This window comes from Vipera ursinii (genome assembly GCF_947247035.1).
Source record: "Vipera ursinii genome assembly, chromosome: 3".
In the NCBI taxonomy this organism is placed as follows: Eukaryota; Metazoa; Chordata; class Lepidosauria; order Squamata; family Viperidae; genus Vipera; species Vipera ursinii.
This window is the reverse complement of record NC_139516.1, coordinates 162,499,396-162,519,074: the sequence shown is the minus strand read 5'-3', so window position 1 is coordinate 162,519,074 and position 19,679 is coordinate 162,499,396. Positions and strand designations below refer to the sequence as shown.

Sequence of the window (19,679 nt, the reverse complement as noted above, 5' to 3'; positions counted from 1 at the left end):
AATAAGGGTAAATTCAATGAAATTTTCAACATAGTTTGCATCCACTATAAAAAAAGGCTAATTGCATGTAGGGATAATAAGAAATGGAATTGAAACTAGAGATGCCAGTATCATAATATATTGTGTGTAGTTCTGATCACCGCATCTCAAAAAGGATAGTAGAGCTGGAGAAGGTTCAGAGGAGGACAGCTAAGATGACAAAGTGGTTAGAAGAGTTCCCAATATGAAAAAAGATTGTAATATTTTTAATCTAGAAAGGAGGCAAACAAGTGGAGACATGTTTGAGGGATACAAGATTATGCCAGCAATTCTTTCCAGAAAGTTTGCATAGTATTAAAATGTTTAAAACCCAAGTACTTTAATTTTCAAGTATCATTTTTACAAATGATCTTCATATAGCTGAAAGCTTTCTCTGTTCTTTTCCCACATTTGATGGCTTTTCAATTTTCTTCCTATTACTAGCTTGAAAATAAAAGACCATAATTTGCATTATGTTTTAAAATTCCAATATGACCTTTCTATTGTGATACTAGCAGACCATGCACATGAAAGAAACTATAAGGTTTTTTTTCATGTGAATGGTTTCTAAGTTTTGCGAAGAAATATTCCATATTAAGAAAAGGATTGTTCCTACCTAGAGCCAATCAGTTTTGATTATTCCAATACATTCCGTATGACAATGCCTTTGAAGAGTGTCAAGAAATTGTAGTGGGTGCAAAATACACCAATTACATTTCTACGCAAAGTAAGATACTGGAATTACATTATGCTGGTATCAGAAGATGTGTGCTGCTTGTTAATTGCTTCTTAGGCAGCATTTAAGATATTGTTACTGACATTTAAAGGCCAAAATGGCTAAGGTCTACATCTTCTGATGCAAACTTCCTCAAGCATTACAGTCTGAAAATATCCCCAGTCTGCCCAGCATGAAATAGAGGGCATTTTCCTGTTAGTCCCAGGGTGAGGAAGGCCTTCCCTTAGGAAATGTAGGTAATGCACATTCTCTTTTCCGCTAGACCATCAGCCACAATATGCATTTTTTACCAGGTTTTTAATTGTTATTTGTTGTTTGCAAGATTTAAAAATACTTCTTTCCATTTTTATTTTTGTAGCGTTCATTATATTGATTGCTAGCCTTGCATGTCCAAATGAATAGAGAGGCAGGATATAAATTAAATCCAAAATACAATCCTTCAGTGGTTCTCTCGGTTTGTTTTGCTTTGTTTTGTTTGGCCTTAACTGTCTGACTGAGCCTATTTGTAAATTGATGTCTGGAATATTGGAAAGTGAAGATTCAGGATGGATTAAGAAGGACTCAGCCTACCTAATATTATCTGCTATTTAAATGGTCCAGAGTATCTCTTTAATCCCCTGTGATTACTATGGTACACTACAAATATACTGTTGAAACAAATTGTCAAAGTGAAAAAGGAGATATTTATATAAAGGGAAGGCAGCTAAGGTTTTGGTGATATCCAGTAGTGTTGAGATTAAAGAAAAATGTTGCCTTGAGAAATGAAAAATGTGTTTCATACCCATGATAACCAGCATAGGAAGGATTTTTTGTGATATCCCCAGAGAAGCAAAATATTTTCCACAGAGAATTCTTTGCATGTGTTTCCCAGTTCTCTTTTTGAAAGAAATTGAAAGTTTCTTTCCATCATACATTTGGAAATAGTTTGAAAATAATGGTTTGGAAAACAATGGTTCTTCTTTCCATTTAGTCTTAAATTATAATTATTAATAGTTAAATTCAATTTATTTATATTTTTGTTTTCTAAATATCTTCTAATCATTTTTGTTAAAACAAGTTTGTTAATAAGTAAATAAAAGTAAAATTATAAACGCTAAGTGTCCTCTATAAAAGTTTTCTCCTGCAATGTAGGTATGAATGTATGTATTACATATTTGTACATAGAAGAAGTGTACTACAAATTTCACTGGATCTATGTAGTAAAGTATATATTCTTAGAGGCTGAGAATTGTTTCTGCATTTTTCTTTCTAAAAAGGTATAATTGCAAAATACATTAAACACAATAAGTCTTTAAAATGTTGGTCTTTTCTTGAAGGACTCCAAAGTTTCATTGATATATAAACCTATATACAAGCATCCTTTCATGTAGATATAAACTTCTGTGATCTTTGGAGCTCATATGGGCACATAAAAAAATCACAGTTGAGTATATGGAGCCATCCTAAATAATACAATTACACATGAATTAATCTCTTTCTTCTACAGCTATGTCCACAATATTGGCCTGAAAATGGTGTTCATCGACATGGTCCTATTCAAGTAGAGTTTGTTTCTGCTGATTTAGAAGAAGATATAATCAGTCGGATATTCCGAATTTATAATGCATCAAGAGTAAGGATCTTATTTAGTTATTTGTTTATTTTTTTATGAGTGGTAGAAATATAGTTTGCATTCACATTTTAGGGAGTCCAGATTTAATTTAATGTTTATTATTTGTTGGAAGCATTCCATATAAAAAATCCACTGTGCTCATAAAATATTTCATCTGTAATGTAGACTATGTAATATTCTATAATTGGTACCAGCCTAGAAGCTTCAGCTGGAACAAAAGTGTTGCCAGGATTTGGATGAATTTATAAAATCTAGACCGTATCTGGTTAGTGTTAAACTGCTTAATAACATACAAGAATGAAGAACACTCACTGAACAACTTTGCGAGGCCTTTTACCTGGTTATTTATTTATTTGCCAGAATTAAGGATACATACATTTATATTTTGAACATTTTTAACATTAGTTACAGAGTCAACAAATCAATAACCCTGAAGATTTTTTTCAAATCACAAGTATCTGTCAATAGAGCTGAGAAATTGGAAAACATTTTTTCTTTTTCCTTTTGTTATAAATTAGTAGAAATTTTCAACAGACAAGTACAGTTTTCCAAAGATGCCAAAGAAGGGAGAGGTTATTCTGAACGAATTAGTCTGTATTTAGCATGTTAACAATCAGTCATCAGAATGAAAGTTCATTTCAGAAATTTGACAATGACAAGCATATTAAAAGAGCAACACTGATGAAATTATATCGCAAATTTCAGCTTGGTAGTTTGTGATTGCTATAATATTAATCATATATTTGGCTCTTGCAGCTGTACCATTGTTTCACTTCAGCATATCTATATTTTTAGCTGTTTAAAATATCATCTTAAATCTGAGATTCTAAGTCATAACTTTGAAATGTAAATTTCTTTCGAACATTTTAAGGAGCAATCTTCTATAACAATGTTAAGGGCAAGGGTGTAATGTGCATATTATTTGAACTCAGAATAAATAACGCTGTCTTTTTTTCTTCCCCTGTTGGTTGGGTCCCCACAGCCCCAGGATGGCTACCGAATGGTGCAGCAATTTCAGTTCCTTGGATGGCCTATGTACAGAGACACACCAGTATCTAAACGGTCTTTTTTGAAACTCATACGTCAAGTGGACAAGTGGCAGGAAGAATACAATGGAGGAGAAGGCCGTACACTTGTCCATTGCTTGTAAGTGAATACAACTGTTAAGGTGATCAACAACAGCAACTCTTATGAAGCTGATGTTTAGAATTCAAATTAGATTTTAATCTAATTCAAATTCTACAACTCTGTACAGAGCTATGATTGTCCCTATAGGATGGGGGTGAGTTTGAGAGCAGATATCTTGCCCCAAAGTCACCTAGTGAAATTATTGCAAAAGCAATATTCAGATTGGAGAGTTCCTAATTTACAGCCCAAAAGCAATGTAACAAACTCATAGACAAACTGTTTGTCAATAATTGTCCAGTATAAACAATATATCTCTGAGCACTGCCACACTGAGAACTAAATCAGAGAGGACTGTGGTCTTTCTGCTCTTTTTATATGTTTCCCGGAGGTAATGTTATTAACCCTGTTTGATGCAAAATGGTGGATTTCACTGTGCTCCTTTGTAAGGAAGAAGATACCATTTCTGCCACTGCTTCATCCCATCTTCCTGCTGCATCATATTTTATACTATTTGTACTGCATGGGAAGGAGGTTCAGAAGGACTGGCTGGCAGGTAACTCATGATATCATGAAATTGGAAGGGACCACTAAAATCATATTGTCAATTTTCTGCAAAGTACAGAAAACGCGATTAAATCATCCCAGAGACGTAGAGAAGAATAGAATTCCAATAATAAATAATTGGAATTCAGGAAGATTTGGATTGCAATAGTGTAATGGCAAAGAAAATAATATGATAAACTTTTGCAAAGAGAATTCTTTATTTATTGCCAAATCTGTTTCAAGCAACATAAATACAGAGTCTACATATGGACATTACTGGATGCACAACACTGCAGTCAAACTGACAACATATCAGGAAATGGAAGAATGAGAAGTGCAATCTATTGAGCCTGGTGGAATACACCATGATTTATTGATGTCAAATATATAGGCTAAACCTGAGAGAATGAAACTGACTGGGTTAACAAGATTTGATACTGGCAGTATGCAGTAAGAATATAAGATCAATGTAAAGAACAGATTCAGACAATGAATCAATTATGCACTAGAGAATCTGATGAGTCGTACAAAGAAATGAGGCACTGTAAAATTGAAGTGAAAATAGTCTAAAAATGTCAAAGATGAGAAGAACATGAATAGGGGCTTTTAGGACTAGTAAGAAAGAACAAAGAAAAATACCTTATTTGAGAATGTCAGCAAAAAGAGAAAAACAGTAAAAAGAAGGTGAAGTGTTCTCTGTGTTCAGAAAAATCATATAAAAAACTACAGTGGAATTAGAAATGCTCAGAAGTAATCAGGAAGGAGATCTAATAGACACAAAAGAGATTAAAGGAAGATAGAAAGGTTGGGCTAGATGGCAGCCAAGACAAACCAAAAGCTCTAACTCTTTGCTACTATCTAGTGGTCAGGCAAGCAATAGGTTGGTAATCCTTGGTGAAAAATAAGGGAGAAAAATACTGTACTGAATGGAGAACCTGAAGCATAAAGGCATCATAGAATCATTGTTCTGTATGGTGATAGAAGGTTGCTTTTTACATAGCTGGTAATATTAGATTGAAATTTCAGCTGAAAAAAACATCAGTTTTGTTCTTGTAGTGTCACTTGGTAGCACTAAATGGACATCAGCATTAGTTAACAAAGATGCAAACAAGATTGCTTAGCTTACATCTGATTAACTGTAGATGAATGATAGATAATTTGATTTTCTTAGGTTTAAGAATAAAGGGGGACAGTATGCTAAAGAAGTAAAGCTGAGATTAATTTTAAGGAGAACGGCTGTGACAGACAAGATTACACCGGATAAGGACATTTCTGTGACAATAAAGTTGAGAACAGTTGAAGTTAAAACAATGTTTGGGGCAAGAAGAAATTTATCTACTTTGGGAATGTGATACAAGTGGACGAAGGACTAGGAAAAAAATAACTACATTTGGCCAGTTGAGAGATGAAGAAGAAAACAATAAATAAGAGGGATAGATGGGGCCGAGATTAAAAGAATTTCTTTAGAAGAATTATGGTTGTTGCTAAAGATAGGTCACGATAGAGAATACTTTTGTTTGCCTGCGCAGTCACCAGGGATTGAGCCTAACCAAAAAAATGCCTGAGTACAAAAAAAATTGACGCACAATGGGAAATTATTTGTTTGAAATATTGTGAAGTTTGGACCACCACTTATAAAACCATTTTCCATGACAACCAGACCATGGCTAAACTGAACCAATATTTCAATTGCTCTTTTTTATATCTTCCTCCTTTTCTTACTAACCTTAGTCTAAGACAAATCAGAATAAATGGTAATTTTGTTTGGCAAATTTTGTTAACCCACCCATTTGATTTTTGAGGGTAATCATTGTGAGAACCTAACCATTTGTGGATTATTCAGTAAATGGTGATCAAAACATGGCTTGGCATATGTTAACTTATGTGTTTCTTCACTTTGTGTCTCTCCATCTTTCTCTCACACACACTTATGTACATGCAATCAGATCACAGCCTGACTGAAATATAAGGTTTTTTTAAAAAAAATTAAAGATTACCTAGATTTTGTTAAAATTACCCCACTTTTCAGCTGATCATGGTCCGGTAGTTTTATCACACTGTTTTGTAGTTTTCTCACCTGTTGAATAAAAATTATAATATTTTATTTTGGGAGGTTTAGCTCATTAGTGCTTTGAGATGCACATCTGGGAGGTTTTTTTCAAATGCAAATTGATATTATCTCTCTTGATTACTCATGATATTAAATGATTGTACCACCTCTTGTGTGTGTGCACACGTGCATGGCACTTTGAGGTAGAATAGGAAGGGGAAAAAACTTCCAACATAATCCTTTTAAATGACTTTAGTTTAATTAGATGCTGAAAGTATAGCACAATATTATCCGGTATTTTGGCAGCAGGGAGCATTCTTTTCATAATGTCTGGATGTGACAGATGTGCCATATTGTAGTTCTTTTGAAAATCAGCCATTTGTGAATGTTGTCTTTAAAGAGTTGCAAGCTAACTAGTCTGCACTCTGGTAATTATTAAGGTTTATTATTTTCAATGAAGTGCCGTCTAAAAGATGCTGATTAGAATAGCTGTGGAAATGACAGGGTTTCTAGAATGGGAGTGAGTCTCTAGAAAACTAAAAATAACCAAAGATAAAGCATGCTGAATTTAATCATGCATCTAAACTCATGCAACACATGTTTGCAATAAACTGTTCTGGGTTCTGATATTCTTGGGATAAATACAGTTTCTCCAATTGAGTAATCTATAGTATTAATTATTAGTATATATAAGGAATGTGCCATTGAAGATCCTAATATACAGTATATTCACTTTTCCCAAAGGTGCTTTCTCCAAAAACATTGGATGTTTTTGCTCTGACAATATAAGAGGCAGCCTTTAGCTTTAAACTGCTTCGCTTTGAATCACTGAAGGGGGGGGGAATGTTTTGATAAGATAAGAAAGGAAGTGAAACTTCATATGTTAAACTAATTGGATAATGTGATTTATGACGTGAAATTAAGGGAGGGAATTGTGTATGATACGATGTGCTTAGGGGAGGAGATTTCAGATTCTGGCATCCCTCCATGAGTGCCAGTGCTTCATTCTTATTATTATAGACTTTTAGAAAAACAATGCCTGAATGTTGTTTGAACTGTCTCATTAATCGGAACCGTGACAGGCAACTAGACTTTTTTCGTTGAAAATGTTTCACTTCTCATTCAAGAAGCTTTTTCAGTTCTAACCAGCTAGTGGGGAATGGAAGGATTTATATTCTTTGCAGTTATCTGGTCATTAGCACTCTGAGGGTTGGTGTCTCTCAGACAGTTGTTAAGGCCACTTGGGGTTTTATCTGTATCCTCAGAGTCATCTGAATCAGAGTGTAGATGGGTGTGGAACCGTCTTGGGACTGTTGAAAGGTCAGCATTGTAAACAGGAGATAGTTGCTGTTGTATCCCTCCCCCTCTGTTGAGGGAGTGCTGTTCAGTTTTAACATAGATATGAATCTATACCTGAGGATACAGATATAGGGTCTAATGGTCAAGTTGTCAAGACTCTTCTGAATGTTGAATCTATCCTCCAAAGTGTTGGCAATTCCCCATAGCTTGATGTTGTCTGCAAATTTGTTAAGTTCTCCTTCTATTTCTTACCTAGATAACTTATGAAGATGTTGATGAGCACTGGGCTCAAGACAGAACCTTGAGGCATCCCACTGTATGCTCCCCTCCATGTAGACATAGTTCCATTGAGGACTACATGCTGAATACAATCAGTCAGGCAACTTAGAATCCATCTGCACAATTTTTGCTCCTTCTGTCGCTAATGTACCTAAAAGCGTTTTTAGGTACATTGGCAACAGAAGGAGAAAAAACTGTGCAATCACTAAAATAAAAAATGCAAACAATTCTTATCTTAAGGGATACTTGGCTATAGCAAACCATCTAAACCAGACATGTCAACCACAAGGCCCGGGGGCCGGATCCGGCCCGTGAAGTGGTTTCATGTGGCCCGCGAAGCCATCCTGGAAACAGTGAGGGAACGGCCCCCATTGCCTTGGCCCTGGTCCAGAGACCCTCCTTCTGCCAGAGACCCTCAGAACTGTCCCACTCCTGACCAGGCCCCCATAGGCACCCTTGATGCGAATGATGTAGAGCTGGCCACACCCACCCAGTAGGCCATACTCACTCTAGCCACGCCCACCCAGTAGGCCACGCCCACCCTGGCCATACCCACCTGGCCCCCTGAGGGCAACCGCAATGCTGATGTGGCCCTCAGTGAAATTGAGTTTGACACCCCTGATCTAAACAAATGCTTCTGCTCAGTTTTCTCAGAAATAGAAGCCAGTAACAAAATAGGTTGGAGGATCAACCAAGGCAGGTTTCTTCCAGGGATTTTAGCGGTTCAGGTGAGCTAGTCCTTTTAAAGCTTAATAAAGCAATGGGTCTGGATAGTATTCATCACAGAGATCTGAGGGAACTTCTTGTTGTACAATAGAGTTGATGTTCCTGGGGGTATTTGTAATATGGAAAAATGATTTGGCATTGCTAGAAAATTAACCAAAACTGTGGAAACTGCAGCCCAGTGTTTCTAAATGTAAGATCATGCACTTAGGGAAAAGGAATTCTCTAGCAGGGTACACTATTGTGGGGGTATGGTGTTAGAGCAATAGAAGAAAAGGATTTAGGTGTGCTAAAAGTGTATGACTGCAAAATGTGACCAGGCAGCTATGAAGGCGAACAAAATTCTGGGATGCATCATTAAAGGATCACCAGGAAGAAAAAGGAGGTCTTAATCCTGCTATATAGGTTTTTAGTCAGACCCCATTTGAAATACTGTGTCCAGTTCTGGAGATCACACTTAAAAAAAACTATCAATGAGACTAAGCAACAAAAATGGTCCAAGGAACAAAACATATCAGGAAGGATTGTACAGCTGAAGGACAGAAGGGAAAGGAAAGACATGTTTGAAACCCTTAAATATGTTAAGGGTGTGAATAAGGTTCTAGAAGGCAGTATTTTCAATATTCAGCAAAAGTCAAGGATACAGGGGTATAACCTCAAACTGATGGGAGGGAAGTTCAAAAGTAATCTTAGAAAGTATTACTTCACAGTAAGAGTAGTGGAAGTTTAGGCTAAATTTAATAAATTTAATAAAATAAAATAAAATAATGAATAAAATGAAATAATAAAACAAAATAAAATATAAATGTCAGAACCAACTTGCAGTGAAGGTCAGTCATCAGTTTAAACATGCTTCGGATAAACATGTATCTATCATCCAACAAAAATGAAAAAATAAAAAATAATAAGTAAATAAATTTTAAAGAAAACAAAAAACTAAAAGGACAGACTCAGTGGACCACTAGGGCCATCAATTTTCTTTCTTACCCTGTTTCCATCTGGTAGAGGTACTATCTATCCCACGTGGTTGCCAAGAAGTAAGCTTTGTCAAATGCCTTACTGAAGTCAGAGTAAACTATATCCACAACTCTTCCCTGATCCACCAATTTAGTCACTTTATCAAAGAAGATAATAAGGTTTGTCTGGAATGATCTGTTTTTAACAAACCCATGCTAAACTTCAACAGATCACCTTGTTCATTTCTAGGTGCTCAGAAATCCACTGTTTGATTATCTTTGTTCTGTACCAGCCTGCTACCGGCCCTGCAGAAAAGGCAGGGACAACCCCTTTACAAACGGCAAGAGGCTGGAATTAAGCCTGCCAAATTTATTAACATAAAACAGAGCAAAACAAGACACCAACCATGAAACAGGAGCTATGAAACAGGAACTATTCAAGCGGTTGCCTTCAGCAAACCAGCCCTCCCATGCATTCCCCTTTTATACAGTTCAGGGCGTGGCTTCTCTCTGCCTCCTTCCGAGGTGCCCCATTGCCTTCCTCTGTTTACTCCTGATTGACTGCCTCCTGCGTCGGGTGTCCTTGAACAGGGCCAGCTGTGGGTCATCTTCATCCACGCTGTCAGGCTCACACAGCTGGGTCTCCGTCGTGACCAGGTGGGAGGGGCCTGGCTGAGGGCTCTCATCAGCAAGCTCTTCAACACCCCCCTCCTCCTCTGAGTCGTCCAACCCAACTGCCGAACCCACAGGCTGACCCTGAATCACAACAATCTTTTCCAGGGTTTTCCCAAGTATTGATACCAAGCTGATTGGTCTATAGTTTCCTGGATCCACTTTTTTCTCCTTTCTTGAAGCTTGCAATCACATCAGCTCTATTTATCCTCTGATAGTTCCCCTGGGTTCCAGGAGCTCTGAAAGATTTTGTTCAGTGATTCCAAGATCACATCTGTCAGTTCTTTCAGTACCCTGGAATAGAAATCATCTCGTCCTAGTGGTTTGAACTTGTCTAAAATGAACAGGTGTTACCAATTCCTTATCTATTTTGATCTGCATTTCTATTGTGTCTCCCATAGTGCTGCTTTTGATAGGTTGTGTTATTTTTTTCCTCTTGTGTGAAAATAGATGCAAATAAGGAATTAAGAAGTTCCCCTTTCTCCCTGTGCCCATCATCTTCTTGCTGTCTTTTCCCATTATTGATCTGATCATTTTATTGACTTTCTTCTTGTTCCTTATATATTGAAAGAAGCTTTTTTGTTATTTCTGCCATTTGTTGCAAATTGTTGTAAGTTAGACTCTTTCTTCTATCCCCCTCATAGTTTGATGATAGAAATAAGTTTTTCCATCAGATCTTGTATGGGAGAAAGAAGTTTAAAGGTATTGTGTAAAAATCATAACCTTTTAAAAGCTCATCAGTCATTTGAAGTGTGTACAAAAACAAATTGATACCATTCACAATTGCTAAAGGAAAGATATATTGTGGCCCTGATCTCAAAGCTCATTGTCATTTTTTTTTATTGAAAAGTTTTATCATACATTTTATCTTTGACAATCCCCCCTACCCCTCCCCTATCCCTCCCTCCTTACCCCTCCCCCCCTCCCCACCCACCCCCGACTTCCCAGAGCTAAGTACAAGGTATAAAAAACAAAAAAAGAATCATAAACAACCATATGCTAATAACCATAAACTCTAAAATCTATCACTCTCTAGCTCATATTGGATAACTACAAACACTATTAATATAAAATATATTTTAAAAAAAACAGAAAACAAAAAAAAGAAAGAAAGGAAGACTTATTCAAATGCTACATGAAACTTCTTAGTCCCATATTTGTTCTGGATATACTCAATCCATTCCTCTTAACAGTTTAATAGCCTCCTTAGACTTCACATCCTCTGGATTCAAAATCAAAGCCTTTTCTTTTTCCTTTATTTCATTCTCCAATTCTTTCCTCCTAGCTTCCACAGCACATCTATGTTTATTGTTCATATATATCAACACCCCTCTCATATAGGCCTTGCTAGCATCCCAAACCATGTCCATAGAGGTGCCCTTATTCATATTAATTTCAAAAAAATCCTTCCTTCTTAATCCTTGAAAAAAAGTCATTAGTCAACAAAATAAAATCGATCCTGGAAAAAGATTGATATCTGTCAGAAAAAAAGTATAATCCTTTTCATGCGAATGTCTTTCACGCCAAATATCTCGCAGTTCCAAGTCATCCTTCATTTCAAAAAAGGATTTAGGCAATCTAGCATGACTTGGGACATGCTTAAAAGCTCCAGCCTTGTCCATCTGTACATCCAAAACACCATTCCAATCCCCCATAAAAATAAAAGATTTATAATCCAACTGGGTAAGCTTTGTATGAAATAAACTAAAAAAAGTCAGCTTGTTGTTGATTAGGAGCATATAATCCAACTAAAAGCATCTTTTTACCTTCTAGCAGCAACTCTATCATAACGTATCTTCCATGCTTATCTGCCTCAATTAAGTCCGCTGTTAAAGCACTTTTAACATAAACAACCACTCCATTTTTCTTATTCATTGCAGAAGCAACAAATTGCGTGCCCAACCTTAGGTTCGATAAATACTTTTGGTCCACAACCCTAATATGCGTTTCTTGCAAACATATAACATCTATCTTGAATTGTTTTAAATATTGAAAAACTTTCTTCCTCTTCTGTGGTGAATTTAGTCCATTAACGTTCCAAGTTAAAAATTTAATTGCCATGCATATCATCCCAAAGCTCTTGGAGCACTGCTTTAATAGGACTATCTTTTTTAGGCCGTGCTCCTCCCACTGCTTGGCTGTAAGTACGTTTTGGAAATTCCATAGACTTCTGCTGATCTTGTTCTTTTATTTATTTTTTTTGATCGTTTTAAAGCAGCACGCGTCACCCTCTGCTCTCTAGGATCATCCAAAGAAGTTGTAGCTTGGTCTCCTCCAGCACCATTCTCCTCTGTCTGTCCATCTTCAGCCTCTTGATGTTCTCCTTCTCCAAATCCCTTTGCAGCTTCCAGAAGTGATAGTGGGGTTGCTTTTAAAACGTTATTGTAAAAATCACGCGCCTGCATCACAGTGGCCAGACGGTACCTTTTACCTTCATGCATCACCATCAACCCAACTGGAATCTCCCATCTGAACCTTATATCTCGTTGCTTGAGCTCTTGCACTAAAAATGTAAAATCCTTCCTTCTCCTTAAAATCTTTGGAGGAATTTCTTTTAGAACCAAAACTTCTTGATCAGCAATCACAACTTTAGTATCATAGGCAGCTTGAATAACTTCATCTCTAATTTCCCTCTTTACAAAATAAACCACCACATCTCTAGGTAGCTTTCTCTGTCTAGCAATCCATGAATTCACACGAAACACTTTATCCATGCCTCCCTTTATTTCAGATGCTGGCTGAGTCAATACTACTTCCAGAGCCTCAGAAATCAGCTGCTTTAAGTCTTCCTTAAAATTCTCTTTTAAACCTCTGATTCTAACAGCATACTGCATCTGGTAATATTGAGCAAGACTCAGTTCTCTGTCCATTTTGTCTCTTAAATCTTCATTCTCCAATACTTTTGCTTCTAATATGGCATTCTTTTGAGTCAAATCTTCCACTTTTTCATCCAAATCTTCCACATATTCAGCCACTCTATACACTGAAGACAAAATGTCTACCTTCATCACTCTGAACTTCTCTTCCATCCTCTCTTCTATTCTCTCCTCCAATTTCTCCTCCATCTTTGCAAATTTATCACCCATTGTTTCCAGAATTACCTGGGCATATTTTTCAAGAGCATCTTGTAAATCCTTCGGTGTCAATACATCAGAAGGAAGCAACACCTGCAATGATGACTGTTGCACCGGAGAAGTTCCAGCACTCCGAAGAGTTTTTGGGGGAGATTTAGCCGCCATCTTTACTTTCACTTACTACGCACTTTCACTTTTAAATTTATAAAGTCCATTAAGCTAGAAAGCAGCAATAAAAGTCCTCTTCACCTTTTCCTCCTGTACCGCTCTGCCTGCTCCTTTTATTCCATGGTCTTTCCTTCTGGCAGGGGTGGTCGCAAACGCCTGGCTCCGCTCCAGAAATCACGGAGCAGAGACGCTGACCAGCTGGGAGCGACCCAGGCTACGGGGGAGTTCGATCCTTCAGCCGCCCAAGCTTTAAGCTCAGGCGGCCCCGGAGAACTCAACCCCTACCTGGGGCCTCACCCCCTCCTCTTCTCCCGAGGAGGGGGCTTCGAATCCACCCGAACAGCTGATCGGCGCTGTTTCGGGTGGAAACAACACAGCTGAGCCGCGGGCAGCCCGAAAGGGCTGTCTCCGGCGCCGCGCCGCCACCGGAAGTCAAAGCTCATTGTCATTTTTATAACAACATATGAAGGTTCTTTAAAAGCTATAAGATAGATTCATTTAAGAGGGTGTTGCAATAGTCTAGATCAGAGGTGGCGAACCTATGGCACGGGTGCCAAAGGCGGCACCCAGAGCCCTCTCTGTGGGCACTTGTGCCATGCCTCGGAAGTGGCAACTGTCCCTCTTCAACCAGCCGCCTGCTAATTTGTCGAGGTCCCACATGGCTGAATGCATCCTGGCACGGCTGGTTTCCCTCCCCCACATCCTGTCCCTCCTGGCCTCGCATGCTCTCCTTTTCCCAGGCATGACCCACTGCATCACCTCTTCAGCTGTTGGCTGACCATCCATTTCTGAGGTGGCTTCTTTGAACTGCTGGTGATGGGCTGCGGAGCCCCAGAGTGCGCCTGTCGAGGGGCCGGCAGGCTGTGGCTACTGACGGACACCGTTGGCCCCCATGCGTTCACTGGCCTCTGCGTGCAGGGGCCGATTGTGTCAGGCAGCAGCTCCCCCAGCCCTTGCCCTGCCCCATGGCAATGGCACCCCCATCCTGCCTCGCTTCACCCCACAGGATGAGTCTCCTGCCTACTGCCCCACCTGCCAGAGACTTCCTGGAGCTCCTCCAACCCTGCCCACCCCCCACAGGTATCCCCCCCATGAGCAACATTGAGGCGACCACACCCACCTTGGCCACACCCACCCAATCTTCCATAACCACCACAGCCACCCAGTGGGCCACGCCCACCTGGCACCCAGCGATAAATAAGTGGGTTTTGGGTTGCAGTTTGGGCACTCAGTCTCTAAAAGGTTTGCCACCACTGGTCTAGATGTCTAAGGCAGGTGCCCTCTTGGTTAGGTCTGAGCAAATAATCATAATAGTTCCACTTAATTTAGAAAACAGGGTATTTTTTCTGAAATAATTATTTTTGATTAATAACATTTGATAATTTAATAAATAATGTAATAAAAATTGGGAACTCTCAAAAATCCTCAGTAGCAAATGGATGAAATATTGTAGATTTCAGTATCAACACAAACATTCAAGATTGAAGTAAACCCCGATTTATTTTAATATGGCTTTTTGAACAGGCCACAGTTGTCAATTTTATATAGTCCAGTAGACCAAAACCAAAGTGTTAACTGTTATATAAAGTTAATCATTAATTGTTATGAGGTATTTTGAGAGTGGAAAGACGAAGATGCTAAACCACCCCAACCCATGTAAGAACAGTTGAAGACATTATGCCAATCAATCTCTCTCAGTTCAGACCACTTGACAGGGTTGTTTGGTAGAGAGAAATAAGAAGTAGGAGTACTGCATATTTTGCTTTGATCTCTTGAATGACAGGTAAAATTCAAATCAAATATATTATATATCTATATATCACCAATGCATTGGTTCAACTCAAGTTGCATTGTCAACACGATTCCTAATATAATTTTTAACTTAGCCTAACAAGTGTGGATAAAGTAATTTTGTGCATAAGCTTAAAAGAGCCAGGAAGATGACAATTCTAGGATCCCAAAGGCAATAGCAAGACTCGTCACAAGCAGTAAATATTTATTCTGTTTAGTGTATGGTACAGCAAATCCAGTCTGTGGATGGACTATTTAGATAACATGAACACTCATTGGTTGTATAATGAAATAAAATAAGCTTATTTTAGGAGAATAAGGTGAAAAAATCCTTAACTACTGTAATAACAAAATCTAAAACATAATCAAGTGATTTTGCTGTTTTTCTTATAGAAATGGTGGTGGCCGCAGTGGGACGTTTTGTGCAATCAGTATTGTTTGTGAAATGTTACAACACCAGAGGGCCGTTGATGTATTCCATGCTGTGAAGACTCTGAGGAATAATAAGCCGAATATGGTGGATCTTCTGGTAGGAGCTCTTTAAACTGTACCACTAAGTAGAAAATTATTTCTGTTCTCATAAGACATAGTGACATTTTTGTGATTTATGTGGAGTAAAAGCAAGCCTGTTGTTTTCTAAAGGGGATAATGAAATCACTTGACTTATAAAAGTATTTTTATGCTACTTCTTGAGTCTTGTTCAAGGTGTGTTAGACTTTTTGTGCAAATGTAACAACTTTAAACAGAACACCCTTATTAATTTTCTTTTTCTGGCAGGGCAATCCAAAAAGAGAGCAGACTTTGTATGGCAGAAATAATAGTCATGTAAAATGAAGTGTCAGATTTTCAAATTATATATTTTATAAATAGCTTAATCTAATATTTATCAAGACTGTGAATTTCAGTTTGACATTTAGTGTATCGCATTTAATTATGGTTCTTCTATCTTGAAGAAAGATTAAAAGAGTTCAGAAACAAAGGGCCAGGAGCAATTATTTTCTTGTGTTGTGCTGTATGAAACTACTTCAAGTGTAGAAAGGCTGAAAGGCCATTGGTGTTTTATGTGTGTGTAAGTATGCACATGCTTATATGACAATTGAGTATGTCAAGATACAGTCTATTTTGTTCACAATTACTATAAGAAGTTGTGTTGGTCCTTTAGTCATGAAGAAATTCCAGTGGCATTATTTGACGATTTACTAAAAAGTCGCCTTATGTAGTGAAATAAAGTATTTAGTTTATGCTGTATAATCACTATTTGTAATTTTATGTATTTATTTATATTCTTGCAAGACACACGCAGAGATCTTTTTTATCTAGATTTCCAAGTATTCCACTTATGGCAGACTACATTGTATATCTCTATTATCTTATTACCAATCCATGTGTGTTTTCCAGACTGAGTCACAGTGGCCCTGTCTAAAAGATAGAAAAAAATCTACAGAGAAAACTTTTTCATAAAATATTTGTAATTAATTCATTATACAACTTGGTTTTCTTTAACTTCTTGCTACAACTAACTTCCTTCCTTTTCTTGTTTTGACTCTCCAGGATCAATATAAATTCTGCTATGAAGTGGCTTTGGAGTACTTGAATTCTGGCTGATACTGCAAGTAACAGGGGAGACAAAATGTTTCATTAGCACAGTCCAAGCGTGTTGCTTTATGATATCTGTGTGTATGAGATGAGAACTTCTCAGTGTTACACTTTAATTGCTTTGTATCGGCTCTTTTTAAGAGCCCAAGAGAGTCTTTCCAAAAATGCTTGCACTGCCCATTTCCCACAGTATGGCTGTTGCTTGAGTCACAGTCTCACACTAACACACTCTGGGACTGGACACCACTATCATGCAAACCCATTGAAGAGCCCTACTATACCTGCCTAGTCATCTGATCAATCCAAGAGCACAATTCTAGTCTCAATGACAATGTTTGTACCTTTCTGTTGTACTATTTTTTTTTGTTGCCAGTGATCCTTGTTATTGTTAAAGCCTAGTGTACATTTTTGTTCTGTGGAGAATGCTGCCTAACATTTTGATACTGTACTTTAGTTATATTTGTATTGTATTTGCTCCTAATAAACAAAGCACCCGTAGCTTGAATTGAACTAAAAGCTACGCCCACAGACCATATTAATCTTGCTGACTTCAATTTTCTGTCCAACTTGTATTGTTTCAGAAGAAGTGATTTGATATACATCCATTAAGTAAATGGAAAAAATACAGGAGGATCAGATTACTATATCCAAAGCTTTTCTCGTTGTTTATATTGTAAATATTTTTTATTTCATCAAATTATTTATTCATTAAAAAGAAATCTTTTGTGAAGCACAATGACTGACAATCATTTTTATTAAATCTTGGAAATGCTTATTGTATTGTAAACATTTGCTTATCCCGTCTGGATTTTCAGCTTAATAAATAAGTACATATTTTATAAAATCGCATTTAATATATAGCATCTTATGGCCCACATTTACCTTCAGGAAAAGCTAAGGGTTTCCAAATTTTTTATTCAATATAGCATACAGTAAATAGAACTTCTTTCTCTTTATGTTTACAACTCAGCATTAGAGCAAATTCTTTGCATACATGAATCTCCCAAACCTATTCTGCTCTCCAATTACAGAACTTGATAGTACTAAAGGTAAAGGTAAAGGTTCCCCCGCACACGCGTGCTAGTCGTTTCCGACTCTAGGGGCCGGTGCTCATCTCCGTTTCAAAGCCGAAGAGCCAGCGCTTGTCCAAGGACGTCTCCGTAGTCATGTGGCCAGCATGACTAGATGCCAAAGGCGCACGGAACGCTGTTACCTTCCCACCGTAGTGGTCCCTATTTTTCTACTTGCATTTTTTTTACGTGCTTTCGAACTGCTAGGTTGGCAGAACCTGGGACGAGTAACAGGCGCTCACTCTGCTACGCCGCACTCAGGATTCGACCCGCCAAACTGCCGACCTTCTGATCGACAAGCTCAGCGTCCTAACCCAGTCTGAAACAAAGAAAACAACTGATCATTAGGATTGGCTGCACTGGATACCAACTTATTTTTTTTTCTTCCAAGTATTTTCCTGCAAATTTAGGGACCACTTCTCTCTCTCTCCCTCTCTCTTTTTTTAGGTCAACCGAGTGTTGATTCGGAGTTTGTGACATGTATTGACTGACTGGCTTGTTGGCCAAACCTGACACGGGTTGAGAAAGAGTGCCTGGCCCCAAATCACTCAGCAGGCAGGGCTAGAACTCAGTTTCCTGGTTTCTAACTGGGTGCCTTAACCACCAAAGGCAACTGGCTTTCTAAAGCAGACAAACAGCTGTCTTCCATTTTTACTCCTTTACCTTACCACAGTTTTCTCCCCCCCCCCATTTTTTAATTTATTACTAAATATATATGTCACCTATCTCACTATCTTAAGCTGCTTAAAATATGACTGTTTCTGGACCGGCATTAGTGGCCACCCTAAAGGAGTCTACAATCCACAAAGAACCAGACTTACTACATTTTAATGTCAGTGACAGCAACAGCAGAATCAAAGACAAGACAAGGTGTAGTAAAGGAGGGAGAGAAAAATTCTGGGCATTCACAGTCAGCCCAAAACAAATCAATGGGCATGTATAATATATAATGGTTTGTTATTCTTTGGGAGCCATTCACATGAAATTTGGGGATCCCTTGAGTGGTGCTTTCTCACACTGCAAGATCCTACATTATCTGAAGGATACACACCAGAGCTGTTCCAACATGGTTCTAACCATGTCTAAATGAGAACAATTCTCTTTGAACCTCTGTTTATTTTTCTATCCTGTATGTGTAACTCACTGAAATTGGTTCACAGAATGCTGATAATATGTTCTCCGATTGCCAACTGGTCAGTGCCCTTGACTGCTATCTTGTTCCCTGAATACATAATTCTTGATGGCCTACACACCTACTGTATATATTAAATTCCACACCAGTCCTCTCCTAGCTAAATCATGGTGTCACATTTACATTATCTTAAAGGTGCTTCTGTGCAGAATCTCAGTTTTCCCTGTTGTGTATGCTGGGGACTGTCAATCACAGCAAGGCACTAGGACCAACAGGTGGCGCCAGTCAAGGCTCGGATTGGCAGGCCAGCATTCGGTGGGAATTCCAGATGTGGGGATTGGTTTTGGGAATGTACCTGGCTAGGTATTTAAGGGGGCTCCGGAGGCTCCATTGTCCTTTTTTTTTATTGAAAAGTTTTAAAATACAATTTTCCTTTAAAAATCCCCCCTTCCCCCTCCCTCCTCCCCCCCTACCTCCCCCCCTCCCCCCCTCCCCCCCCAGACTTCCCAGAGCTAAATACAAGGTATATATATAAAAAACAATCATAAACAATCATATACTAACAACTATAAAGTCTAAAATCCATCACTCTCTAGCTCTCCATTGTCCTTTTTGTTCCTGCCTACCCACAATAAAGACTGTTGCTGTGAATCCTGTCTGTTACTTCCATGTGGTCCTGATAATATACAACACTGGCAACGAGGATGGGATACTTTGTTGCACTCTGAGCGTTACAGAGTTAATTTCTTCACTGCAAATGATTGTCAAGGACTGAGGCAGCATGTCTAAGCTCGGAAACATCCATGAATTCGATGTTCGTTACCCAGAAGAA

The 19,679-nt window shown here is 38.2% G+C and overlaps 1 protein-coding gene across 4 annotated transcripts in view; it reads left to right on the top strand.

Moving 5' to 3' along the window:
- Window positions 1–17,412, top strand: part of PTPRM (protein tyrosine phosphatase receptor type M) — a 488,223-nt gene extending 470,811 nt beyond the window's left edge. For all 4 annotated transcript variants that reach the window (XM_083358729.1, XM_083358728.1, XM_083358727.1 and 1 more), the window contains 4 exons: window positions 2,241–2,366; window positions 3,349–3,512; window positions 15,443–15,578; window positions 16,601–17,412. In XM_083358729.1, the coding sequence (XP_083214855.1) occupies window positions 2,241–2,366; window positions 3,349–3,512; window positions 15,443–15,578; window positions 16,601–16,654 (480 nt within the window). In that variant the 3' untranslated portion in view covers window positions 16,655–17,412. The remainder of the gene's footprint in view (window positions 1–2,240; window positions 2,367–3,348; window positions 3,513–15,442; window positions 15,579–16,600) is intronic.
- Window positions 17,413–19,679: the final 2,267 nt, after the last annotated feature.